Here is a 27,358-nt window from a genome sequence, read left to right as displayed (position 1 = left end):
TCGTAGTAAAATGGTCAAAATTATAACCGTGAAAGCTATCACTTCTATGAGACCCTCAGTTACCGCTTAAGTTTCTGCTGCTGATTTAGCACTCAAGATCTCATTAGAAATTCTCCTTACTGTCTGCCATATAGTTCTTGTGATGTTAGTTTGGAGAGGTTGGTATTGGATCAACTAATAATCTCCTAACTGATATTTTTCGTTATTCTTATCACTTGCCTGCTTGATATTGTATTAATATTGTAAGGAGAAATTCTGTCTTGGTCACTCATGGGAGTTAAAGGGGCAAACAACGATGGTGTAAAGAGTTAATTGTACTTATAGAGGAGGCAACAAAAACACATTTTTGAAAAACACATGACTTTTATTTCTTTCCTTTTTCCATCGTAGAAATAATGAAAAATGATTGGTATGTGAGTAAAGTTAGGGCTTAAATAAATCTTTCCGTTGGTTGAAAAAAAGTTAGTTTCTTTTTTAAAAAAAAGAAATAAAATTTCTCTTGATGAAAATCAATAAATGATTGCAACCACAGCACAAAGGTTACATTTTTCACAGAAAAGTTCTCTTTTCCTTGACAGTTAAAAAAATTTTGGTAAAAATAAGTTTTTTAAGACAGTGGAATTTGTATAAATTAACAGGTAGTTTCAGAAGAAATGAGAAAAAAACAAAGACAGTTTCTCTTCATGAAAATCAGTAAATGATGGCAACAACACCACAATCATCAGAATATCTAAGAAGAAAAGGAAACATTATCGTTAATATAATGTGTTTACTGAGGTGGTCTCCTAACAGTGTCAGGCCACTAGTGCAATTTGGGTTTGTGTTTAAACAATAAGGCAAGTAGATTATCTCAGAAGAAAAGTGCTTCCAGTCCAGGTTTGGTCATCTTTTGTTATTTAAAGGACCCCTTTCCACGCTCTTCCCCCCCCCCCACCCCCATAAAAAATGCAAACAAAAATAACAGACCAGTTTTCTTCGATGAGTTAAGGAACGATTTCAGACTATTCTGATATCCTTCACTAACTCATCGAAGCCAACAGGAGCACTCCCTACCCTCCCCACCCCATCCCTGATTATAAATGAGATAGGGAATGACATTAGCCTATTCTGATATCCTTAACTATCTCATAGAAGCCGCCAGGAGCATAGACGATCATCTGACGTCAAATTAAGAGTAATCAACGATGAGAGTCAGTATCCGAGCTACTGTGCACCTCCCATCCCGCCATCCCCCCATCCCCCCATCCCCCCCAACCTGTCAAGCTGTCGAGAAGGGAATTTTTCCTCTCAGAGGTATGGCGTTTGATGATCCTTCTCCTTTCAGCATTCCGGAAATCTCTCTTCCTATCGTCTGTAATCACATCCTGAGAGTCAGTATCCGAGCTACTGTGCACCTCCCATCCCGCCATCCCCCCATCCCCCCATCCCCCCCCCACCAAACGAACTCGAATTGAAAAAAATGAAACGTACTGCTCTCAAAAAAATTTCGATGTTCCTGATTAATATCATGAAAATAAGTAAAATAATGCTAATGTAAACTGAGGGAAGGATCGCATACTCACTTTTTCAGAAACTGTGCTCGCCCCAGAGCATCTGCAAAAATAAGGTTGAGTAGGAGAATGAGTTGACTAAAACATCTATCAGTTGGAGAGTTTTACTAAGGCAATTAACAGCTCAAACTGAGAATGCTCATCTTTGCGATGTCCAACTGCTTTCAAACTTTCTTTCTATTAGTGGTCACTTGCATTAGATTTTACTACAATAATTAATACCCCAAAGGCAAGCTTGGAATTCTGAGTTTTGTAAATTTGCCAGCATTCTCTTCATTTTCTCCGCTAAAAGATCCACAATAAATTTTCAACTTACAAATGACTAGTCGTCATATATGGCTTTCCTACCTCGTTTTCCAGCATGTATTTTTTTTTTTGGGCAGCCCTCGAACGTTCCTCTCGTAACGTTTTGATCTTCTTCTTCACTTCACTACAATGGATTACAGCAAAAAAGACAAAGCATCATTTTTAGGGGTAAATATCGATTAAAACTCCATTAAGTGAATTTGCTTCATCTCGTAGAAGCAAATTCACATATTTTGTTGCTGTTGTTGTGACTTTTGCAAAGCTGTTCCCCAAAAGAAAAATGACAGCATTATTTTAATAAAGATGTCTTCCAAGCAGAATTTCAAGTTTTCTAGCGTTTCCTTCTCACGAAAAGTGCATTTAGCATTTAGTCATGATATTACGGGTTTGGTCAGTGATTACTCAAACGATTATCCACATTCCCGCCCCCTCCCCCCTCATTATAAAGATGTTAATAAAATCAACATACATGTTTTCTTCGATTAGCTTGTGAAGAACATCGGAATAGTATTTCCTAGAGCCACCAGGATAATTGTGAGCGATAATCATCTGTGAAAAAAAAATTCTTTTGTATATATTTAAGGCCCCACCTAATTCGTCGATCATTCGCCAAAGAGCTGATATACGAAGGTAAAGAAAATTCACGTCTCATACTTTGTCTCAAAAATATATGACGATGGCCCGGAATGAATTTACTTGATTAGAAAACGGTTGAATAAAAAAATAAAAAAAAAACTTCCCAAGTAGAGAGATGCATGGGGGTTGGAGTGGGGGGAATTTTTGCTGGTTATGTGCCGCTGGCCTCTCAGATTCCCTACCTTAATATGGTATGTTCTTGGATCAATTGTAGACTCCATCTTAGTCACTTCACAAAAACGATTACAACTTTTTTACAACTAATCTTTCCATTTTTAAATCTCTAGTTACCAGAATTTTCTTACTCCCAAAATCCCGAAAGATGTTCGACCTCATTCTAATAACTCCATTGAAAATGAAACCCACTATAATCAATCCAGTTGTGAAGATACGAACCCGTCCAGTGGCACATCCCAATTTGCTTATTTCTAGGATGTACGTGCCCCCCCGGGAGGGATACCAACCTCCTCGATAACCTCAGCTGGAATTTCATACTTTCGTCTTTCACTGTCCACGATGATCTCCCTCGCAAATTTAATTTCCTCCGTCAGTGATGGTTTCCTCTTGCCAGAAAACTGATTCTTCATTGCCTGGCACTTCTCTTTTGACTTTCTCAAGCTCTCTCTGTGGTTCCATTTTGGCACAATCACTGAACATGCGGTCTGAATTTCGTCAGCAAACGTAATACTCTGCGGCAAAAGTTCTGATTCACAACCTTTTATCACACGGCGCCGTTCAGAGGCCTTTTTCTCAAATTCTTTGTTCTTAGAATGGCCGTAAATCAATAATTTCGCTGTCGTCAAGCTGTCGAGAAGGGAATTTTTCCTCTCAGAGGTATGGCGTTTGATGATCCTTCTCCTTTCAGCATTCCGGAAATCTCTTTTCCTATCGTCTGTAATCACATCCTTGGTCGTTCTCACTTTGTCATGGATACCCTGGGAGACTTCCGTTACTTGGGGGACTTCTGTACCATGCGGGACTGCCGCACCCTGGGGACCTGCCGTACCCACGTAGTCATTTGTCGAGGCCACCAAATATTCATTTGTTTCTTAAAGGAAGTAAAAAGGAAAGAGTGCAGATATAACAAACCGATTCACTTCCCTCAGATTGAACCATATAAGATTCTTGTGGTAGAATATCCTACAATCTGATTCTTAGTCAGCTGTTTCCCGTTCGAATCGATATTAGAAGCTGTTAGTTCTCCAAAAGATAGAAAAACCGGAGGTTTTGGTCAAACATTTTCTGGAGAAAGAATCTCAGAATCAAATTAATCCCACAAGCGACTCTAAGCTCGAGAATTGAGCGCCACCGTTTCGAGGATGTAAAACTCACATTATCTCGCCACCCCTACTAGTACAAGCATGTCCATTAATACAATAATTATCGTATTCTGCCTTCCTAGAAAGAATACGATTTAATAATAAATTTATTAAGACGCTGGATAGTCCACCACCGGCACTCTCTAACACCCGTTTTGCCCTCTCTCAATTGTAAATCTCTCAGTCGTGTGAATTTTCGTATTTCCTCCCATTGAAGTGCAGCTAGCTTTTCCGGCCTTAAGCCATAAACCATTGAAATGACTGTGATAGAGAGTTTATTTTTATACCTGAGGTTTGATGAGGACCGGGCAAAGGTTCTTCCTGAGGATAGAAATAGTAGTAATAGCCTGCAGGATATTCAGCCGCTGAAGGATGACTGCTATCAACTCTGATGCTCGTGAGTTCTTCCTCGCCATCTTGACCAGTGTTAGCATCACCATTTCTCATAGTTGTGTACTTGTATTCATAATATTTCCTCATAGGCCTGGAAGTAAGAAAATAAAGTTTATGAACCTTGTCTTCAGCTACGAGAATAATTAGATCATCACCGACCTACTGTTCCGTTATCGTCTAACTCCATCTTCAGAGTCGGTACGGGAAATATAATCGGTTGAAAGCGAAACACAGAAAGATTCAGACTCTTTGTGATTATGTGAGAAGAAAGGTCAAATTGTAGATAAAGCACTGACCTTACGTTTTTTCTTTCGTTTAGAGATTGGTTACCAATTATGTCCCTCCAAAGAGCTAGGCCCATTTGCTGAAGGGACAGATAACGTTATCCAACGGACAAAAAACTACCCAGTGGATGAGTGTTATCAAAACCTTCTGCGTTATTCACTATGGATAGAGACTAATCCTGTGGATATAGTGTTATTCAAACTTCGAACAACCGATGCCTGGTGAGTAACGACATTTCGTAGTACATCCAACCCAAGCCAAACATATCAAGACTACTAATCAAACAAAGGATTACGGTATGTGGTTGCTAAAGATTGATTTTCATGTAAGTTGTACATACCATGTAAACACAAGGAGAGAAATCGTCAGAAGAAACAGAAATACTCCTGCGACCACGGAGGTTATGATGATGGAAAAGCCAACTCCTTTTTCTTCCTCCTTTTTGTTATCTCCTTTCCCAACACTTACTCTTTCCTCATAGCTTTTTCTGTGAGCCAAGGACAAACCAATCCAGCGAATATCAGATCCTGGTTTTGTAGGTGGCTTTCGATCAGATCCTAGGTGGATTTCAGCGTCCTGTTGGGTATCTCCGGGGTCATCAGTGACCCATTTATCACCACTTTTAGTTTGAATATGTCGAGGCCGCGCGGGTTTCGGAGAAGAGCCAGGGCCAGAATTAGAGTTAGAATCATCAGTGATATCAAACTCCCATTCATCATAAATTTTAGGCTCTATATCGTGAGAGGCGACAGGAAATAGTTGACAAGTTATGAAAGAAGAAATATGACTTAAGTGTTGGGAATACATCAACGCTTGTCCTCTCTAGTCAAGCACGTATTTGTGACGTAACTAACCATAAATTATCAATGCCTTGTACGTGAGATAAGGCAAACACACCGGAATGAGACAGAGTGTATGAACTGATTTATTAGAAAAATGCTGCGAGTTCCGCTACGACAAATAAGCTGTCTTGATATTTTCCAGTATAGGTGTCCAAAATGTTTTCTTCTAGAAAACGCTGATAGTTTCCCGGGTTAAACGCATTTATCATGGATGAAAATAGTTTGTTGTCAACTACCGGTACCCTAAAAAGCAAAGTAATTGACGCACACTAGTTTCAGACTCACGTTTCATTTCTTTATGCTCTCCAGAACCAGAAGCGTGATATTCGAAATAAGTAGAAGCCCAGTCGGTGCTAGACTCTGAATCCATACCTTGACTCGCACCAGATCCCCTCTGGTTGAAGGATTTAGATTCAAAGTGCTGAGTTTCACCGGAAGTCATTTCGGTCTGAGCCCAATTGTCATCGGAAGGAGAAATCTGAAAGTTGACGTCAAGCAAAGATATTAAATCTCGCCTACCGAGCCCCAGTTGGTATCAGATTCAGGGTTCAAGATTACTTCCATGTTTTGAATTTTAGTAAAGTAAAAAGCGACATGACGTATCCTATTTAATCATATATTTTAAATAATAATATCCCTTCCACTGATCAGCCTTAAAGAAGATCAGTATTGACTACAGGAATGAAAAGCCAAACTCCTGCAAATCCCTGATTTAAGGTTAGGAACGAGTGCTGCGTCCTGAGATCGAATGCTTCTGGCTCGAGCTATGGCAGTGTCATTGGGTTGTCCTCCGGGCGGGGGGGCACTGCTCGGAGTGGCAATACTCCCAGTAGATTCATGCTACAGAAGCTGGAATAAGCTGTGAGAGGATGAGCCTTTAAGCTCGTAATCTGACCTTACCTTTTTTACTTTTTTTGATGATTTTTGTAGCTTATCTCCTCTCCTCAAACGGTTCTTTCCACTGTAAAACGATTTCTTCCCTTTAGTTTGAAGGAATGTCTCTTCGCTGTCGGTAATCCCATCATGGGCAGATGTTGTTCCACTGCCAGTTCCAGAATAATCATCTGTGCTGTCGTGGAGCCTGTTTTGAACACGCTTCAATGAAGACACAGGGATACCGCTTGTCTCCTTTGGACTTCTTGATGGTAGAGAATATCCTACAGATAAAACAAATGCATGCAAGGATTGTCGTTAAGTTCTTTATGATGTAATGACATTACGATAGCTAATATACATCACAGTCGCAGAGATTTAAGTAAAGTTAACAAAACACCGCAAAAAGAACATGTTTGTGCCGCTACCTGGTCCCCAGTTCTACGTGGATTAAATTCCAAAGAGCGTGCATTTTACTTCTGTGGTGTTTGGACAGTTCTTTCTTTTCTAAACACTCGGTCTTATTGATTAAATATATCTCTCTTATCTAATGACGATTTCGAAAAAGCTCGTTCTGTTTCTTATATTTCTCAGCGTGTGCAGTTGAAGCGAGTGAAATAAACACTATTCAGGGATCGATCGTTATATATTTCCTGGGGGAAGGTTGATGAGGGAATTAAAGGATTTCACTTGTATGATAATATTTTTCCTAATCTCTCCCCTCCCCCCCCCACATAGACCATGTAAAATTCTTAGCACCCCCTCCCCCGCAGTTAATTGGCGATCAGTTTTCTATAGGCCTCCCTTGATTTTGGCGATGACTGATCCCCCCTCCCCTCCGTTCCTTTCCATTCCACCCAAAGCCTCTGCCACTCCCCCACTCCTATCCCTCCGGGTGATGAATAACGACTGATCCCTTCAGGACAAAAACGTTAACTCTTTGCATTTATCTTTTAGCACGAATAGGACTTAAGTATTTAGAATTTCGCTCTTTTCCATAGTCAAAAAAAAGGAAGAGATTAAAAAGTGCGAGTCGACTTGCTGGTCTTTTACCCACCTATTCTCAGGGCTAATTGTCATTGTTAAGTTTTTTTGTTGTAGTTTCCTCAATTTCAGATGTCTAAAACTTAGCGCAGCTAAAACTGAGGTCGGTGGGCTAAACATTTCTCTTATAATCTATTTAGATACAAAACAACTTTAGGATGCACCAAACTCACGCATCACAAGACGTACCTCAAGGCCGATTTTCGGATCAAGAATCCATAACCTGCAAAACTATTTTCACTACACATAACCTAATTTTTCAAGAATACGATAAAGCGTGTCTTTTATACCTATTAACTGTTCTGTTCAGCCAACATGTTTCCGTCTGCATGCATGTAACTCGAGCCACAAAGTAAACAAAAAGAGCTCAATATTTTTCAGTATCGGTGATCAAAATATTTTTTTTTTCTAGAAAGGGCTGATAGTTTCCCGCATTAAGCATGAATGAAAGGTGTTCGTTGTCTTATACCGGTAACTATAATTTTAAGCAAAGTGACACACACCAGTTTCAGAGTCACGTTCCATTTCTTCCTGCTCTCCAGAACCAGAAGCATCATATTCGTTTTCATTAAAAGCCCAGTCAGTGCTGTACTCTGAATCCGCGTCTTGACTTTCACCAGATCCCCCGCTGATGAGTGATTCACGTACAAAGTGCTGAGTTTCATCAGAAGTCATTTCGGTCTGAGCCCAATTGTCATCGGAAGGAGTAATCTGAAAGTTGACGTCAAGAAAAGATATTAGATCTTGCCAACCGAGCCCCGGTTGGTATCAGCTTCAGGGTTCAAGATTACTTCCGTGTTTTGAGTTTGAGTTAAGTAGAAAGCGACATTGATGACGCATCTTTTTTAATCATATATTCAGAATAATTATATCCCTTCCACTGGACAGCCTTAAAGAAGATCAGTACTAACTATAGGAATGAAAAGCCAAACTCTTGCAAATTCCTGATTCAGTGTCATCGGGTTGTGCCCCGGGCGGGGAGGGGGGGGGGGCACTGTTTGGAGTTGCGATACACCGAGTAGATTCATACTACAGAAGCTGGGATAAGCTCTGGGAGGATGAGCCTCTAAGCTCGTAATCTGACCTTACCTTTTTCATTTTTTTTAATGATTTTGGTAGGTTATCTCCTCTCCTCAAATTTTTCTTTCCAATATTAAACGATTTCTTCAATTCAGCTTGAAGGTATGGCTCCTCGCTGTCGGTGATCCCATCACGGGCAGGTGTTGGTGCACTGCTTGTCTCTCTGAGACGTCCTGATGGTAGAGAATTTCCTACAGATAAAGCGAACGCATGCAAGGATTGTCGTTAAGTTCTTTATGATGTAATGACATTACGATAGCTAATACACATTACAGTCGCAGAGATTTAAGTAAAGTTAACAAAACACCACAAAAAAAAACATGCTTGTGTCGCTACCCGGGCCCCAGTTCTACGTAGATTCGCTTTCAAAGAGCGTGCATTTTACTTCTGTGGTGTTTTGACAGACCTCTCTTTTCTACATACTCGGTCTTATTTAATAAATATATCTCTCCAATCTAAAGACGATTTCGAAAAATCTTGTTTCCTTTTTTATATTTCTCAGCGTGTGAAGTTGAAGCAAATTAAAAAAACACTATTCAGGGACAGATCGTTACATATTGCCTGGGGGAGGGGGGATGGGGGGATTAGAGGATTTTACTTCTATAATAATATTTTCTTAATCTGTCCCCTTTCCTTTCCACCCCACATAGGCCATGTAACATTCTTATCACCCCTTCCCCTACAGTTAATTGGCGGTCAGTTTTCTATAGTCCTCCCTTAATATTGACGACGCTTGACCCCCCCCCCCTTCGTTCCTTTGAATTCGACCTAAAGCCTTTGCCACTCCCCCACCCCTCCCCCTCCGGGCGATGAATCAACTGATTCCTTCAGGACAAAAACGTTAACTATTTACATTTATCCTTTAGCACGAATAGGGCTTAGCCATTTAGAATTTCGCTTTTTTTCTATATTCAAAAAGAGGGAGAGATTAAAGAGTGCGAGTCGACTGGCTGGTCTTTCACCCCACCTATTCTCAAGGCTTATTTTAATTGTTAAGCTTTTTGCTGTAGTTGCCTGAATTTCAGATGTGTAAAACTTAGCGACAGCTAACACTGAGATGGGAAGTCTAAAACTTGCTCTTATAGTCTGACTAGATATAAAACAACTCCGAGACCCGAACCGAGAAATACACCAAACTCGCGCATTACAAGACCTGCCTCAAGGCTAATTTTCGGATCAAGAATCCATAACCTGCAAAACTATTTTCAAAACACAAAATTTAGTTTTTCAAGAATACGATAAAGCGTGTCTTTTATGTCTATTAACTGTTCTGTTCAGCCAACATGTCTCCGTCTGCACGCATGTAACTCGAGCCACATAGTAAACAAAAAGGGCTCAATATTTTCCAGTAACGGTGTTCCAAATCTTTTTTTTTCTAGAAAAAGCTGATAGTTTCCCGCATTAACTATGAATGAAAGGTGTTCGTTATCATATACCGGTAACTACAATTTTAAACAAAGTAAGTGACACACACCTGTTTCAGAGTCACGTTCCATTTCTTCCTGCTCTCCAGAACCAGAAGCATCATATTCGTTTTCATTAAAAGCCCAGTCAGTGCTGTACTCTAAATCCGCGTCTTGACTTTTACCAGATCCCCCGCTGATGAGTGATTCGGGTTCAAAGGGCTGAGTTTCATCAGAAGTCATTTCGGTCTGAATCCAGTTGTCATCGGAAGGAGTAATCTGAAAGTTGACGTCAAGCAAAGATATTAGATCTTGCCAACCGAGCCCCGGTTGGTATCAGATTCAGGGTTCAAGATTGCTTCTGTGTTTTGAGTTTGAGTAGATTTAAGTGCGACATTGATGACTACAGGAATGAAAGGCTAAACTCTTGCAAATTCCAGATTTAAGTTTAGGAGCGGGTGCTAAGTCCGGAGATCGAATGCTTTCGGCTTAAACCATGGCAGTGTCATTGGGTTGGGCCTTGGGCTGGGGGCACTGTTCGGAGTAGCAATACTCCGAGTAGACTCATGCTACGCTGTGGGAGGATGAGCCTCTAAGCTCGTAATCTGACCTTACCTTTTTTATTTTTTTTAATGATTTTGGTAGGTTATCTCCTCTCCTCAAACGATCCTTTCCGATGTTGAACGATTTCTTTAATCTAGCTTGAAGGGATGGCTCTTCGCTGTCGGTAATCTCATCATGGGTAAATGCTGTTCCACTGGTATATGGACTAGTTCCAGAATAATCATCTGTGCTTTCATAGAGCCTATTTTGAACACGCTTCAATGAAGACTCAGGGATACTGCTTGTCTCTTTGAGACTTCTTGATGGTAGAGAATTTCCTGCCGATAAAACAAACGCATGCAAGGATTGTCGTTAAGTTCCTTATGATGCAATGACATCACGATAGATAATATATATCACGGTAACAGAAATTTAAGTAAAGTTAACAGAGCACCACAAAAAGATCATGTTTGTGTCGCTATCTCGGCCATAGTCGTAGGTAGATTAGATTTCAAAGAGCGTGCATTTTATTTCTGTGGTGTTTTGACAGTCCTCTCCCTTCTACACACTCGGTCTTATTGACTTAATATATGTCTCCAATCTAAAGGCGATTTCGAAAAATCTCGTTCCCCCAATCTCTTATATTTCTCAGCGTGCGCAGTTGAAGCAAGTGAAACACACTATTCAGGGATCGATCTTTATATATTTCCTGAGAGAGGGGGGGATTGAAGAACTTGAGGATTGTACTTGTATCAAAATATGTTACCTAATCTCTCCCCCCTTCTCTTAAGCAATGTAATATTCTTAGCTCTGTTGGCGGCGACTGACCCCTCTCCGTTCCTTTGAATACCAACTAAAGCCTTCGCCATCCCCCCGACACCTTTCCCTCTCAGGGCGATGAATAACGACTGATCCCTTTAGGACAAAAACGTTAAATATTTACATTTATCTTCTAGCATGAATAGGGCCTAAGTATTTATAATTTCGCTTTTTTCCATATTCAAAAAGAGGAAGAGATTAAAAAGTGCGAATGGACTTGCCGGTCATTTACCCCACCTACTCTCACAGCTAATTTTCATTGTTAAGCGTTTGAGGAATTAGAGGATTTTACTTGTACAAAAATATTTTATCTTATCGCCCTCTCCCCCCCCCCCCCAATCAGGCCATGTAATGACCCCTTCCCCCCGTAGTTGATCGGCGGTCCGGTTTCTATAGTCCTCCCTTGATACTCTATTGGCGACGACTGACCCCCCTCCCTCCGTTCGTTTGAATTCCACTTAAACCCTTCGACACACACTCTCCAACCCACCCCCCCCCCCCAGGGCGAAAAATATTGACTGATTACATTAGGTGAAAAATATTAGCTATTTGCATTTATCCTTTAGCATGAATAAGGCTTCAGTAGTTAGATTATCGCATTTTTCTTCATTAAAAAAGAGGGAAAGTTTCAAAATTGCCAATGGACTTGCTGGTCTTTTACCCCACCTCGCGGCTAATTTTCATTCTTAACCTTTTTTGATGTCAAAGTTGTCTGAATTTCAGATGTGTAAAACTTAGCGACAGCTTACTCTGAGATGGGTAGGCTAAAAATTGCTCTTTTACTTGACTAAATACAAAACAACTCTGAGACCGAAACTGCGAAATGCACCAAACTCGCGCATACAAAACTTGCCTCAAGGCCGATTTTCGGATCAAGAATCCATAACCTGCACAACTATTTTCACTACACATAACCTAATTTTTCAAAATTGCAATAAAGCGCGCCTTTTATGCCTATTAACTGTTCTGTTCAGCCAACATGTTTCCGTCTGCACGCATGTAACTCCAGCCACAAAGTAAACAGAAAGGGCTCATTATTTTCCAGTATCGGCGTTCAAAAAATTTTTTTCTAGAAAAGGCTGATAGTTTCCCGCATTTAGCATGAATGAAAGGTGTTCGTTGTCTTATACCGGTACCTTACAATTCTAAGCAAAGTAAGTGACGCACACTAGTTTCAGACTCACGTTCCACTTCTTCCTGCTCCCTAGAACCAGAAGCGTCATATTCGAGTTCATCATAAGCCCAGTCGGTGCTAGACTCTGAATCCGTATCTTGATTCGCATCAGATTCCCCCCTGATGAGGGATTCAGGTTCAAAGTGCTGAGTTTCACCAGAAGCCATTTCGGTCTGAGCCCAATTGTTATCAGGAGGAGTAATCTGAAAGTTGACGTCAAGCAAAGATATTAGGTCTTGCCTACCGAACCCCAGTTGGTATCAGATTTAGGGTTCAAGATTGCTTCCATGTTTTGATTTTGAGCAGAGTCAAGTGCGACGTTAATGACGCATCTTTTTTAATTATATACTCCGAATAATTATATCCTATCCACAGACTAACCTCAAAGAACATCAGTACTGACTACTGGAACGAAAGGCCAAACTCCTGCAAGATCCTGATGTAAGATTAGGAGCGAGTACTACGTCCAGAGATCGAATGTGTTCGGCTTAAACCATAATAGTCATCGAGTTGTACCCGGGCAGGGGGGAGCATTACTCGGAGTGGCAATACTCCGAGTAGATTCATGCTACAGAAGCTGTGATAAGCTGTGGGAGGATGAGCTTCTAAGCTCGTAATCTGACCTTACCTTTTTTATTTTTTTAAATGATTTTAGTAGGTTATCTCCTCTCTCCACAAGGTTCTTTCCAATGTTCAAGGGTTTCTTCAATTTAGCTTGAAGGGATGGCCCTCTGCTGTCGGTAATCCCATCACGGGTGAATGTTGTTCCACTGGTGTATTGGCCAGTTCCAGAATAATCATCTGTGCTGTCCTGGAGCCTGTTTTGAACACGCTTTGAAGAAGACACAGGGATACTGCTTGTCTCTTTGAGACTTCTTGATGGAGGAGAGTTTCCTGCAGATAAAACAAGCGTATGCAAGGATTATCTTTTAGTTTTTTATGATCTAATATTTTATGATGTACAATTCTAAGCAAAGTAAGTGACGGACACTAGTTTCAGACTCACGTTCCAATTCTTCCTGCTTCCCAGAACCAGAAGCGTCATATTCGCGTTCATCAAAAGCCCAGTCGCTGCTAGACTCTAAATCCGCGTCTTGACTCGCACCAGATCCCCTCTGGATGAAGGATTCAGGCTCAAAGTGCTGAGTTTCATCAGAAGTCATTTCGGTCTGAACCCAGTTGTCATCGGAAGGAGTAATCTGAAAGTTGACGTCAATTAAAGATGTCAGATCTTGCCTAACGAGCCCCATTTGGTATCAGATTCAGGGTTCAAGATTGCTTCTGTGTTTTGAGTTGGAGTAGATTTAAGTGCGACATTGATGACTTATCTTTTTCTTAATTATATATATATATATATTTCGAATAATTATATCCCATCCACTGATCAGCCTTAAAGAAGATCAGTACGCCTACAGGAATGAAAGGCTAAACTCCTGCAAATTTCTGATAATCTAACCTTACCTTTTTTGTACTTTTTAATTTTTTTGGTAGGTTATCTCCTCCCCTTATAAGGTTCTTTCCGATATTAAACGATTTCTTCAATTTAGCTTGAAGGGATGGCTCTTCGCTGTCGGTAATCTCATTACGGGTAGATGTTGTTCCACTGGTATATTGGCCAGTTCCAGAATAATCATCTGTGCTATCATAGAGCCTGTTCTGAACACGCTTCAATGAAGACACAGGGATACTGCTTGTCTCTTTGAGACTTCTTGATGGTAGAGAATTTCCTACAGGTAAAACAAACGCATGCAAAGATTGTCGTTGAGTTCTTTATGATGAAATGACACTGCTAATATATATTACGGTCATAGAAATTTAAGTAAAGTTAACGACACGCTACAGAAAATCATGATTGTGCCTGTTAAGAAGAAAGTACCAGAATGGCGTGTCGTGCGATTAGCACGCTCGCGATGAGACATTTAAATTCGACCAGTTCGTAGGTAAGTTGCGCGTTACTTTTTTTTCAGTTTCATTCGCATTTTGGAGGCTTTTGTTTTTGAGTTGGTATTTTAAGCCGTTACCATTTTACCGTCTTGTTACCGATTAAACGTGCCTGCTTTTAAAGGAGATTTTCGTTTTCGCTTTCGAACATTTCTAGCGACCACGATGGGAGAAAGGTATGAACTGGTGTTTGTTTGAGCTTTCGTTTGCGATTTGAGTTTCTGAGTTTTGAGTTGTGCATTATGGTTGCCGAATCCGAGGACAACGATGTTACCGAATTTACCGAGAAAAATGACAAAATTTCGAATGGAGTCGACAAACAGAAGGAAAACAACGTTCTGTTAATTCAGATTAGAGGAAGAAACGCTCCGCAAAGACAAAAGTGACAAAACTCAGATATAAGTTAGAAAGACTATGCGTGAAGGATTCCGAAGTAACAGACATAGAAAGTATGATTGAGCAGTTGAGGGCAGCCCTTGAAGACGCACAAGAAATTTTAGAGGAACTGTCTGCTTTCTATGTCGAAGTCGGAGAAGACATTGGGAAAAACGAAGCTTTTAAAGAGCAGAAAACATCGAAAAAGACGTATAAAGAGCGATCGAAGTGGGACAAAATGCAATGAAAGTCCGCGCGTGCAAAGTCATGAATATGAACACTCCATTAGGCGATAACACGACCGAGAAGATCAACTAAACGAGAGTCACCACAGCCACAACGACCGAAAGCGATATTTAAAGCCGTTAAAAGTTCCGACATTCAATGGTGACAAAAGAAAGTTTGAAGATTTTTGGGCCCTCTTTACAAGTCTAGTAAACGAGTCAACGGAGCCAGTAAATTTGAAGATGGCAAGGCTGCGGCAATGCCTCACAGGGAGCGCTTTGGAAGCCATCCGTGGTCTCGGAGTCACCGTCCACGAATACGAGGAGGCCAAAGAGATATTTAAAACGAACTATGGAGGTGCCTACTTGGATCAACTAGAACAGGCGCCGTTAATAAGAAGTAACGACATTCACGCATTGGAGAAGTTTGTTGACCTTATTAGAATTACAGTGGTAAAGTTACAGGCCGAAAGAAGAGACGGAGAGTTAGAAGATGGAACTCTTCACAGCTTGCTGGTGAAAAAGTCGACTAATCGCCAGCTGGAAAACTACAGTCGCTGGTTGAACGAACGCGCCAGACAAAAATCGGTCATAGCTTTCAGAGATTGGTTGAAAGACGAAGTCATATTCCAAATAGAAGCAGCGGAAATGGCGAACGGAATTGAGCTGAAACCTGTCGACCACGTTAGACCACCGAGAGTACCAAGAGTACCGAGTTACCAGGAACAGAGCAGGATGCGAAATTTTCATACCGCTGCAATAGGTAAGAGCCAAAAAGTATGAAGCCTTCATGTTCTCTCTGCCAGAGTTTCGATCACGGGGTGTGGTTTTGCAAGGAGTTTTATGACAGAGGAGTGGATGACCGCTGGAAGATCGCTAAAGAAAAAAAGTTGTGTTCTCGTTGCCTAGCCTCTGATCATAAGAGGAAAGATTGCCCAAAGGCCCGCACGTGTGGAATAGATGGTTGTTCTCGAAATCGCCACCGCCTTCTTCATGGAAGTGAAGTTTTTTCAGAAACCTTACCGATGACAATGTTGCCTCATGCTGACGATTGGAGACGCCCAGATCTTCCACGGGAGGGGGCGCCCGCGGTGACCCTGACCAGCTGTAATGCTAAAACGCCGACTGAGTCCTATTCGTCCCTGTGTGGATGAAGGCTAATGAAAGAAAAGTAAAAATAAACGCCATCCTAGACGATGCATCGAACGAAACTTTCCTAAGCGAAGCGGTTGCTGGGATACTGGGACTGCAAGAGCCATTCGAAAAATTTCAAGTTTATGTGCTCAATAACACCGTCGAAACGTTTCAGTCCATGCCAATAAAAATTGAAATCGGAAATGTAGATGGCAAGTTTTCAAAGGAAATAAGCACAAAAACGTGTCCGCAGAAAGTCACTGGCAATTACAGAGTTGTGAAATGGAACGACCATCAGAATAAATGGCTGCATCTGACCCAGTGCAATTTTTCCAAGCCGGAAAATGATGGACTTGTCGATCCTTTGATTGGCATTGATAAAGCTGAACTCCATTATTCGCACGTTGATCTCCGTGAAGCTGTATTGGTGCGCCTGACGAAAACGAGACCGCGAGAACACGATCTCACGTTATCCGTTCCTTGTCTACTAGAGAACTTATTTGGAGTGAGGGAAAAGAATCCTGTTGTGACCTTGACAAAAGCTGAAAGAGATTCTGGGAAATCGAGAAGTCTGGCACAGACCGCGATGGCAGACTCGTATTCACCGATGAAGAAAGACTAGCCTTAGGCAAAGTGAAAGATTTCCTCAAGTACGAAAATGGAAGATATCGTGTAGCCGTCCTTTGGAAAGAAAACAAACCCGATCTCCCTGACGCTAAACCCATGGCACTCTCTCGCCTCTGAAGCACCGAAAGAAATCTGAAGAAAAACGGCCGCGTCGCCTAAGAATATCAAGCAACTATTCAGGCCCATGTTGAAAAGGGATATTTACGAAAGGTACCCTCGGAAGAACAGCCGCCAGCTAAAGTATGGTTTTTGCCCCATTTTCCGGTCGTGAGAATGGATAAATCGACAAGGAAAGTTCGAATCGTATTTGACGATGCCACTAAATGTGATGGTATTTCCTTAAATGACATGATCCATGCTGGGCCGAAATTACAGCAAGATCTTTTCAACGTCCTTGTCCGTTTCCGTCGAAATCCTGTCGGTGTCGCTTGCGACATAAAAGAAATGTATCTCCAGATAGAGATTAAGGAGCAATACCGATCCCACTTCCAACTGTTTTGGAGAGACCTTGACCCTAACCGAGAGCCAGACGTATTCGAGTTTAGCCGTGTAGTTTTTGGAAAGAATTCCGCCCCTATGGAGTCGCAGTTTGTTGGGCAGGAGAACGCTCGAAGAAACCAAGACCGCTATCCCCTTGCCACTAAGACCGTCCTTAAGTCAACCTATATGGACGATTCTATTGACAGTGTTGAAAACAATGATGAAGGAGCGGAGCTGTACCGTCAATTGAAAGCACTATGGGTAATTGCCGGCATGTAAGCCAGGAAGTGGATCTCTGATTCACCGAAAATTATTGAAGCGATTCCGACAGAAGAGCGCGCCACAGAGATCGTTATTAACGGCGGTCAAGCTCCGATAACGAAGACACTTGGAATTTCGTGGAACAGTACTGAAGATGTGTTTACCGTCACCGCTTCTGCAGTGTCCCCGGAATTTCAGATAACGAAGCGAAACGTCTTGCGTAAAGTAGCAACGATTTTTGACCCGCTAGGATTTGTATGCCCATACGTTATTATGGCCAAGATCCTACTCCAGGGACTGTGGACGGATGCGAGGCTACGACTGGGAAGACGAAGTTCAAGATGAAATAGCAGACAAAATCAGGGATTGGTTGGAGCGATTGAAAAGTCTGCAAGAGGTGAAGATTCCCCGGTGTCTACGACGTCCAGAGCCTGTCAAGTCGAAGCACATTGTGACATTTTTTGATGCCTCTCAACAAGCTTATGGTGCAGCTGTCTGTATGCGCTGCGAATACGATAACGATACCGTAATCAGTCGCCTGATTGCAGCTTAGAGTAAAGTGGCGTCGTTCACTCCGATGGCAGCACCCAGACTGGAACTCATGGGTGCGATTGTAGGCCTGCGTTTCAAACGGTCCTTGCTGACAGTCTTATACCCCGTTCACACCAAAGCTTAAAACATGGTTAAAATTTGTTTTGATAAACAGATTTAATAAGACTGGCCGTTCACACTGCGGGCGCGTTTAAGAAAACACGTCTAAAACCGTGTTTACAAAAAACATGGTTTCATTAAACTTTTACCCCTTTTTTCTAATTAAACAAAGTTTAACGAAACCATGTTTCATTAAACATGGTTAACTGATCAACCCCTTCACACCGAACAACAATAGCTGACAACAATGCAGCCTCCTGTTCATGCTCAGCCTCGCTTTCGTATAATTGTAATTGACGTAAAATGTTACAACATTATACAGCCACGACATGTAAAATGTAAACAAAATGGCAGATTGGCGAAATATTGTGCTTTTGTTTGGGAAAACACGGAGAGAAGAAAGCCGAAAAATCGAATAAAATCGCGCAAAGCTTTCCAGGCGGACGACTCTATCGATACCTCCACCGCAGATGTCTTTTTATTGTTGTTGACGCGGCAACTATTTCAATGCAGCCCAAGTTTACTTCGAGTCTGGAGTAAAAGCAGGTCTCAATCCTTATTGCAGGAGACCTGCTAAGGCTGGAGCGATAGAGAACTTAGGAATAGGCGCTTATCAGAGTGCGAATTCGTGTCTTTCAGCTGCCGTCTCTGTCTTCATAGCCTGCAGCTCGAAGATATGCCGCAATTTCTAGCCACACTGGCTTTTTTCTTGTGCATAATTTTAGCTGGAGCTGGATCTTCACGTCTCCCCACTATTCAAGCAACAGGAGGGTTTCTTAGTGCTCCCAAACTCTTCCGCGCGTTTTGGTTTCTGCCGCCATTTTGAATGTGTTTTATTAAACACGATTGTTAAACTACGTCGCGAGGTAGTTTTGTTAAACATGGTTTTAGACGCGTTTTATTAAACGCGCCCGTAGTGTGAACGGCCAGTCTTGTTAAATCTGTTTATGAAAACAAATTTTAAACATGTTTAAGCTTTGGTGTGAACGGGGTATTAGTTTAATTAGACATGATTTGATGGTGTGAACGGGGTATTAGTTTAATTAGACATGATTTGATGGTGTGAACGGGGTATTAGTTTAATTAGACATGATTTGATGGTGTGCACGGGGTATTAGAAGCACCAATGCAGAGCGTGACGTTCTACTCTGACAGTAAAGATGTCCCATGGTGGATTCGAGGGCGCGGAAAAGATTTCCAACCGTTCGTGGCCAACCGAATTGGTGAAATACAGATGTTCACTGAACCGTCGCAGTGGCAGCATGTTTCTATCGTAGAGAATCCAGCCGATTTATGCACGAGAGGGGCCTCGCCTTCAGAGTTAGCCGAATGTTCCTTGTGGTGGAATGGCCCTAATTGGCTTACAAATGATTTCAGTGAGTGGTGAAAGATAAAAGTCCCGGATAGACCTTGTAAAATGCCAGAGATAAGAACCTCGAAGAGGAAAGAGGACACGAATGCCTGTGCAACCCTTATGACGTGTAACCTTCGGAAAGAAACTGCGCCGAAACAGAACAACACACCAGGAGTGTGGAGACTTGATCCGAAACGGTATTCCAGTTGGACGCGTTTGGTTCGAGTACACGCGAGAGTGAGAAGAGTATTACACAACATGCGCAACAGAGACAACAGGAATGCAAGTATGGAACTGTTGCCCGAAGGAATAAAGGATGCTGAAGACGAAATAGTGCGCTTAGCACAGCGCGAAGCCTTCTGTGATGAGTACGACGCTTTGAGCTCAAGGAAACCGATACCAAAGAAAAGCCAGTTGATAACGTTTAACCCTTGCATCGATGATGATGGAGTTATCCGGAGTGATGGTCGATTAAAGTTCGCAGATTTTCTCCAATATGATACTAAATTTCCCATCATTTTGCCTCGTGGACACTGGGTGACGAAACTTATCGTGAAGAACTATCACGAGAGAGGAAACCATGCTGCCGGAGTAAACTTCATTCTTTGTCAGTTGAGTGAGAGATTTTGGATCATCGCCGCACGAGAGGAGATTCGCGAGTGGGATCACGAATGTAATGAATGTAAGAGAAGACGAAGCAAGCCAGCTTGTCAGATTATGGCGCCACTCCCGAAAACGAGACCCCGTTTCAGCTTCAGACCCTTCGCCCAAACAGCCGCAGATTTTGCTGGTCCTTTGTACACTCTTCAGGGACGCGGAAAACACGACAGAAGAGGTGGCTGTGCCTTTTTACTTGCCTGGAAACTCTAACAGCGCATTTAGAGATGGCCTGGGGACTCGATACCGACACGTTCTTAAACGCCTTCGCCCGTTTCACCAGTCGCCATAGAGTTCCTAAGGAAGTGATAAGCGGCAGAGGCACAAATTTCGTGGGTGCAGTGGGAGAGATAACGAAACTAACCAGCCAGTTAGACCGACGACACCTTCAGTGCAAGACAGCGGAACTTGGACTGACATGGAGATTCAATCCACCAGGTGATTCAACCCGATACTCCAAGAGGACGTTGGCGTTAGGACGAATTGCTGAAGTGTATCACACACACTTTCACACTTTTATTTTTCATTTTCTTACATATTTACGAGATATTCCTTTGACCCGCAGATAGCAAATGCTAATCGAGGCGGGTCAAATTTGTTTATTCATTTATTTATTTATTTATTTTTTCTTTACTGACTAAATTTAATTAGACTGGAAATATAACGGAAATGAAGAAATATAACATAAAAGGACAAAAGATACGCAAGAAAAGAAAAAAAAGAAAATGACAGATGTTTGATTCAATTTTGCTGTGTTGGCTGAACGTGATGGCCACACCCGTGTAACTAAAGTTGCGTGTGGCGTCAAAACTGTCGTGAGACCAATTAATAAACTAATTCCGCTTGGAATTAATTGTTAATCACTTATTTAGAAACACACTAGGACTACCTCCCAGTGTGGGGAGGGGGAAAATGTCAAGAAGAAAGTACCGGACTGGCGTTTCGTGCGATTAGCGCACGCGCTTTGAGACATTTAAATTTGACCAGTTCGTAAGCAAGTTACGCGTACGATTTCTCGCGTGGCTTTTTTTCAGTTTTAGTCGCATTGTGGAGGTTTTTGTTTTTGAACTTGTATTTTAAGTCGTTACCGTTTTATCGTATTTTTATTCATATATATTTATATCTCTCGGATCTAAAGGCGATTTCGAAAAATCTTGTTCTGTTTCTTATATTTCTCAGCGTATGCAGTTAAAGCAAGTGGAAAACACTATGGGGGGGGGGGGGGTAGAGGATTTCAATAGTAAAAATTTTTACCTAATCCCCTCCTCCCTACTTAGGCCTTGTTATATTCTTAGCACCCCCCGCAGTTAATTGGCGGTCAGATTTTTATAGTTAACAAATAGATTCCAAGTTGCCGTGCGTCTGTTCAGTAATAGATCACAGATGACGTCAAAATGTGGTAAGAACAAAAAAAGTGGCACACGAGGTGCAGCTGAGTGTGTCAATGATGTTCTTACCACATTTTGACGTCCTCTGTGATCTATTACTGAACAGACGCACGGCAACTTGGAATCTATTTGTTTTATATAATAGAGAATTTAAAAAAGTTTTAATGATGACGTCATCATACGTCTGTCCTCCACTAGATCATAAGTGAGAACCAATCAGAATGCGTGCATAACTAAGCTTATTATATAATACTCCCTTGATACTCTGTTGGCGACAACTACCCCCCCCCCTTCCCCTCCGTTCCTCTGAATTCCTCTTAAATCTTTCGACACCCCCGTCCCAGTCCCTCGGGGGCGATCGATACTGACTGATTCCATTAGGAGAAAAATATTAGCTATTTGCATTTATCTTTTAGCGTGAATAGGGCTTCAGTAGTTAGATTATCGCATTTTTCTTCATTTAAAAAGAGTGGAAGATTAAAAAGTGCAATCGACTTGCTGGTCTTTTACCCCACTTATTCTCAAGGTGAATTTTCATTGTTTAGTTTTTTGTAGTAACAGTTGCCTGAATTCCAGATGTCTAAAATTTAGCGACAGCTATCACTGAGATTGGTGGGCTAAAAATTGCTCATATAACCTATCTAGATACAAAACGAATCTGAGACCGGTAACGCGAAATGCACTAAACTCGTGCATTACAAGAGTTGCCTCAAGGCAAGAGCTCGATATTTTCCAGTATCGGTGTTCAAAATTTTTTTTCTTTCTAGAAAAGGCTGATAGTTTCCCGCATTTAGCATGAATGAAAGGTGTTCGTTATCTTATACCGGTAACTATAATTCTAAGCAAAGTAAGTGACGCACACTAGTTTCAGACTCACGTTCCAATTCTTGCTGATCCCCAGAACCAGAAGCGTCATATTCGCGTTCATTAAAAGCCCAGTCACTGGTAGACTCTGAATCCGCATCTTGAATCGCACCAGATCCCCTCTGGATGAAGGATTCAGGCTCAAAGTGCTGAGTTTCATCAGAAGTCATTTCGGTCTGAGCCCAATTGTTATCGGGAGGAGTAATCTGAAAGTTGACGTCAAGCAAAGATATTAGATCTTGCCTAACGAGCCCCAGTTGGTATCAGATTCAGGGTTCAAGATTGCTTCTATGTTTTTGAGTTTGAGTAGAGTCGAGTGCGACATTAATGACGCATCTTTTTAAATTATATATTCCGAATAATTATATCCTCTCCACTGATGAGCTAAGATCAGAACGACTACAGGAATGAAAGGCCAAAAATCCTGCAAATCCCTCATGTAAGAATAGTAGCATGTGCCATGTCCGTAGATCGAATGCTTCCAGCTTGAACTATGACAGTGTCATTGGGTTGTGTCCCGGGAAAGAGGAGGGGGACACTGCTCGGTGCGACAATACTGCGAGTAGATTGACGCTACAGAAGCTGGGATAAGCTCTGGGAAGATAAGCCCCTAAGCTCGTAATCTGACCTTACCTTTTTTACTTTTTTTAATGTTTTTAGTAGATTATCTCCTCTCCTCAAAAGTTTCTTTCCGATGTTAAACGATTTCTTCAATTTAGCTGGAAGGGATGGCTCTTCGCCGTCGGTAATCCCATCACGGGTAGATGTTGTTCCACTGGTATATTGGCTAGTTCCAAAATAATCATCTGTGCTGTCATAGAGCCTGTTCTGAACACGCTTCAATGAAGACACAGGGATACTGCTTGTCTCTTTGAGACTTCTTGATGGTAGAGAATTTCCTACAAATAAAACAAACACATGCAAGGATTTTCGTTAAGTTCTATATGATGTAATGACATTGCAATAGCTAATATGTATCACGGTCGCAGAAATTTAAGTAACAGTTGACAAAATACCACAAAAAGATCATGTTTGTGTCGCTATCTCGGCCTCAGTCGTAGGTAGATTAGATTTTTAGATTAAAAAGTGCGACTCGACTTGCTAGTTTTTTTAGCCCACCTATTCTCACGCCTAATTTTTATTGTTTAGCTTTTTTGTTGTAGTTGCCTGAATTTCAGTTATCACTGAGATGGGTGGGCTAAAAATTGCTCTAATAGTCTATCTAGAAACAAAATAACTCAAGACCAGAACCGCGAAATGCACCAAACTCGCGCATTGCAAGAGTTGACACGAGGCCGATTTTCAGAATCCATAACCTGCACAACTCTTTTCAAAACACATAACCTAATTTTTCAAGAGTGCGATAAAGCGCGTCTTGTATGCCTATTAAATATTCTGTTCTGGCAACACGTTTCCGTCTGTATGCATTTAACTCGAGCAACAAAGTGAACAGAAAGCGCTTAGAATTTCGAGAATTACGCAAATGAAGCAGGGATTCAACTAACCTTTGCCAAGTGCGGCAACCGCAAAAGCAAAAATCAGGATCCAAAACACTTTCATCTCAATTTTTCTAGGAAATCATCGCTGCAAAAAAACGGCGAGGCTCTCCGAAAGAAAAGTGAAGGAAATGTGACGTCATAAAAGTTGATTACCGAGTTAGAAACAGTTCCTACTGATGATTGACGTAATTGATTGCTGCGCGGTTTTGCGGAGAATGCGACGCCCGAGCTTACGGGATAATCTTGTGGGTTGTTTTTTTTGTTGTTGTAATTTTTTAAATATCAGACACAACGTACTTCTTCTATAGACTTCTGATGCAAATCTTATCAAACAAATTTTCTGAAAGGCCCAGCGCTGGCGCGCGCAGTCTTTTTATCAACCTCGCGCAAGGTAATGTGACCGTTATTAGGTCGTTTGAATCTTAACCGCTCGTCTGGCTCCAAGGTGTTCACTAGCGTCAGAAGCTTTGAGACATATGAGATATGAGACATTTTCGACCTAGACTTGCATCTATTCAAAGAAAACAAACCGTGTCCTTTGCGAACCACCTGAGATTTCACAATGGTTCCGTAGAAACCAATACCCCGCCTTACCCCAGTCTGCGCGGCTATCCGTATGAGTTTGACTTTAGCGCAGATCATGCAAATAAAAGGTGTGAGCTCGAGTTGAAATGCAATCGCGAGTACGTTCTTACCCAACCGTATTCCAAAATGCGATGGCCCACAAGGGACTCGCTGCAAAGAAAAGAAACGCCACAAATAAAAAAAAACCATGAAAAAAAATTGGGTGACATTTGCTTCAAATTTTTATACTCGTCCCCAGCCCCCGAATTTTATCCCAAAATATTTATAAGAATAGGGAAATTTTTGAGGAAAATGCAAAATTACACAAAGTTATCAGTTACTTTTATCAGATGTACGCACAGATTTAGGTCATTTAGCTATTAGTCTATCTATAAATATATATATGTTATTTGCCGGCTGGGAGGTCCGTATGGTGAAAAACTGTGACCTCGGTCTTGAAAATACTGCCCGAGGCCGTAGGCCGAGGGCAGCATTTTCAAGACCGAGGTCACAGTTTTTCACCATACGGACCGACCCTTAGCCGGTAAATAACATATTTATTGTTTTTAAACTTGACGAAATTCTTTCCGAGAGAACCCGAATGACTTATGGCCGTAAATACGGCAAGATCTTCCATAAACTGAACAATTTTTGAGTGAGTAAATGGTAGTTAAAATAGAGGTGATGCAAATTTAAGAGAGATGCCTCAGCGAAACATTTTCATTTCCGTAACGATAAAGGTGATTTAAAAGGTTTCCAAACAAGCTTTGAAACATTATTTTTACAAGTATCTGTCGCAATCTGACACCTGTCAATTAGAGAGCGCGCAAGAAAAAAAAAATTGTAGGAACATTTGAAAACCAACAGAACTAGTTTGGCAAGGACTGTCACGACAATGTTTTCTTAAAAATCAGTTAATGATCTAACGGAAAGTATTATTTACTCTCATCGACCATTCATTCATGTACGAAGATTTACCTCTGTTCATTAAGTAAACGGCGAGGAAAGTAATTGTGAGTAAATTCAATTTTTTATTTTGAAGTTGTGAGAGTTTGCTCGTTTGTTTGCTGTAATGGCGTGTTTAACTCTGATCTTTCCTTGACAAAAACTAAATTCGAACGGCACACTCCAACGAGACACAAGGGAATTTAATGCAGCCTTTTCTCAATTCCTTTAATTTCTGTTGTGCAATTTAAGGTACAAATGTCCAAATTGAACGGAATTGGAAAGACTCACCAGGAGCGTATATTTGTTGTAGAACTTAAATTAAAACTTCGCTCGTTTTTTTTTACTATGAACAAATTGCTCGAGAAAATTCAGATATTAAATGAATGAAAGTTCCATCGTTCAGTTTAACTGTAACCAAATACCTCACGTTTCAACTTTCTGGGTACTTTTTGTGAACGATTAAAATTAATTGCAGACGGTTTTTAGGCCGCTTGTCAACCAACGTAATGACACTATTGTTTATACAAATTCATTCTAAAAAATATTTTTCTGTCAACCAAAGTGATTTGATAGAGAAAAGGGAGGATTCATAAGTTATTTATCGGCTTGAGGTAGTGACCGACGTGTTTGCTTAAAAATACTGCCCAGCGGGAAAACGAGGTATATTTATGAAAAATGACAACGAAAGTTGGGATGTACTCGGCGACTCACGAAAGCGTTACCGTGGCCCGTGGGCAGAGATAGGAAAATACTGACCGGGTAAAGAACCAATCAGATTGCAAGATTCGTTACCGTGCCCTCTAAAGAAACAATAAAAAAACTTATTGTTTTTTTAGAGGGCACGGTAACGAATCTTGCAATCTGATTGGTTCTTTACCCGGTCAGTATTTTCCTATCTCTGCCCACGGGCCACGGTAACGCTTTCGTGAGTCGCCGAGTACATCCCAACTTTCGTTGTCATTTTTCATAAATATACCTCGTTCTCCGGCTGGGCAGTATTTTTAAGCAAACACGTCGGTCACTACTTCAAGCTGATAAATAACTTATGAATCCTCCCTTTTCTCTCTATCAAATCACTTTGGTTGACAGAAAAATATTGGTTTCAGAATGAATTTGTATAAACAATAGTGTCATTACGTTGGTTGACAAGCGGCCTAAAAACCGTCTGCAATTAATTTTAATCGTTCACAAAAAGTACCCAGAAAGTTGAAACGTGAGGTATTTGGTTACAGTTAAACTGAACGATGGAACTTTCATTCATTTAATATCTGAATTTTCTCGAGCAATTTGTTCATAGTAAAAAAAAAAGCGAGCGAAGTTTTAATTTAAGTTCTACAACAAATATACGCTCCTGGTGAGTCTTTCCAATTCCGTTCAATTTGGACATTTGTACCTTAAATTGCACAACAGAAATTAAAGAAATTGAGAAAAGGCTGCATTAAATTCCCTTGTGTCTCGTTGGAGTGTGCCGTTCGAATTTAGTTTTTGTCAAGGAAAGATCAGAGTTAAACACGCCATTACAGCAAACAAACGAGCAAACTCTCACAATTTCAAAATAAAAAATTGAATTTACTCACAATTACTTTCCTCGCCGTTTACTTAATGAACAGAGATAAATCTTCGTACATGAATGAATGGTCGATGAGAGTAAATAATACTTTCCGTTAGATCATTAACTGATTTTTAAGAAAACATTGTCGTGACAGTCCTTGCCAAACTAGTTCTGTTGGTTTTCAAATGTTCCTACGGTTTTTTTTTTTCTTGCGCGCTCTCTAATTGACAGGTGTCATATTGTGACAGATACTTGTAAAAATAATGTTTCAAAGTTTGTTTGGAAGCCTTTTAAATCACCTTTATCGTTACAGAAATGAAAATGTTTCGCTGAGGCATCTCTCTTAAATTTGCATCACCTCTAGTTTAACTACCATTTACTCACTCAAAAATTGTTCAGTTTATGGAAGATCTTGCCGTATTTACAGCCATAAGTCATTCGGGTTCTTTCAGAAAGAATTTCGTCAAGTTTAAAAACAATAAATATGTTATTTACCGGCTAAGGGTCGGTCCGTATGGTGAAAAACTGTGACCTCGGTCTTGAAAATGCTGCCCTCGGCCTACGGCCTCGGG

At 41.1% G+C, this 27,358-nt stretch overlaps 1 protein-coding gene and 1 non-coding gene across 2 annotated transcripts; one reads left to right on the top strand and one right to left on the bottom strand.

The window, feature by feature from the left end:
• Positions 1 to 343: 343 nt before the first annotated feature.
• On the bottom strand, positions 344 to 23,854 carry LOC149044686 (uncharacterized). Its single transcript, XM_089207854.1, has 20 exons — positions 23,729 to 23,854; positions 22,857 to 23,122; positions 22,237 to 22,429; positions 13,729 to 13,994; positions 13,274 to 13,466; positions 12,896 to 13,161; positions 12,278 to 12,470; positions 10,347 to 10,612; positions 9,803 to 10,010; positions 8,338 to 8,519; positions 7,752 to 7,959; positions 6,232 to 6,488; positions 5,617 to 5,809; positions 4,830 to 5,220; positions 4,099 to 4,295; positions 2,957 to 3,540; positions 2,326 to 2,405; positions 1,899 to 1,980; positions 1,563 to 1,593; positions 344 to 730 (listed from the first exon to the last, which is right to left on the bottom strand). The coding sequence occupies exons 1-19, from the start codon at positions 23,781 to 23,783 to the stop codon at positions 1,567 to 1,569; spliced, it is 4,107 nt and encodes a 1,368-aa protein (XP_089063980.1). The 5' UTR covers positions 23,784 to 23,854; the 3' UTR covers positions 344 to 730; positions 1,563 to 1,566.
• Positions 16,842 to 19,347, top strand: LOC113686611 (uncharacterized). The gene is made up of 4 exons (XR_016186987.1): positions 16,842 to 17,399; positions 17,456 to 17,806; positions 18,474 to 18,578; positions 19,079 to 19,347. It is a non-coding gene; the product is annotated as an uncharacterized LOC113686611 (transcript).
• Positions 23,855 to 27,358: the final 3,504 nt, after the last annotated feature.

This window comes from Pocillopora damicornis, chromosome 5, assembly GCF_964200805.1.
Source record: "Pocillopora damicornis chromosome 5, jaPocDami1.2, whole genome shotgun sequence".
NCBI classification, from domain to species: domain Eukaryota; kingdom Metazoa; phylum Cnidaria; class Anthozoa; order Scleractinia; family Pocilloporidae; genus Pocillopora; species Pocillopora damicornis.
The sequence above is the reverse complement of the archived record's forward strand: the minus strand, read 5'-3'. Positions and strand labels throughout refer to the sequence as shown.

What these genes read in the sequence shown, in the direction of transcription:
- LOC149044686 (XM_089207854.1), bottom strand. Translation starts at nt 23,783, where the DNA reads ATGAAAGTGTTTTGGATCCTGATTTTTGCTTTTGCGGTTGCCGCACTT. An exon ending in GGATCAGCAAGAATTGGAAC is followed by an intron (nt 13,995 to 22,236) that starts GTGAGTCTGAAA and finishes TTTTACCTGTAG; the next exon opens with GAAATTCTCTACCATCAAGA. An exon ending in CATTTAAAAAAATAAAAAAG is followed by an intron (nt 12,471 to 12,895) that starts GTAAGGTCAGAT and finishes GTCAACTTTCAG; the next exon opens with ATTACTCCTCCTGATAACAA.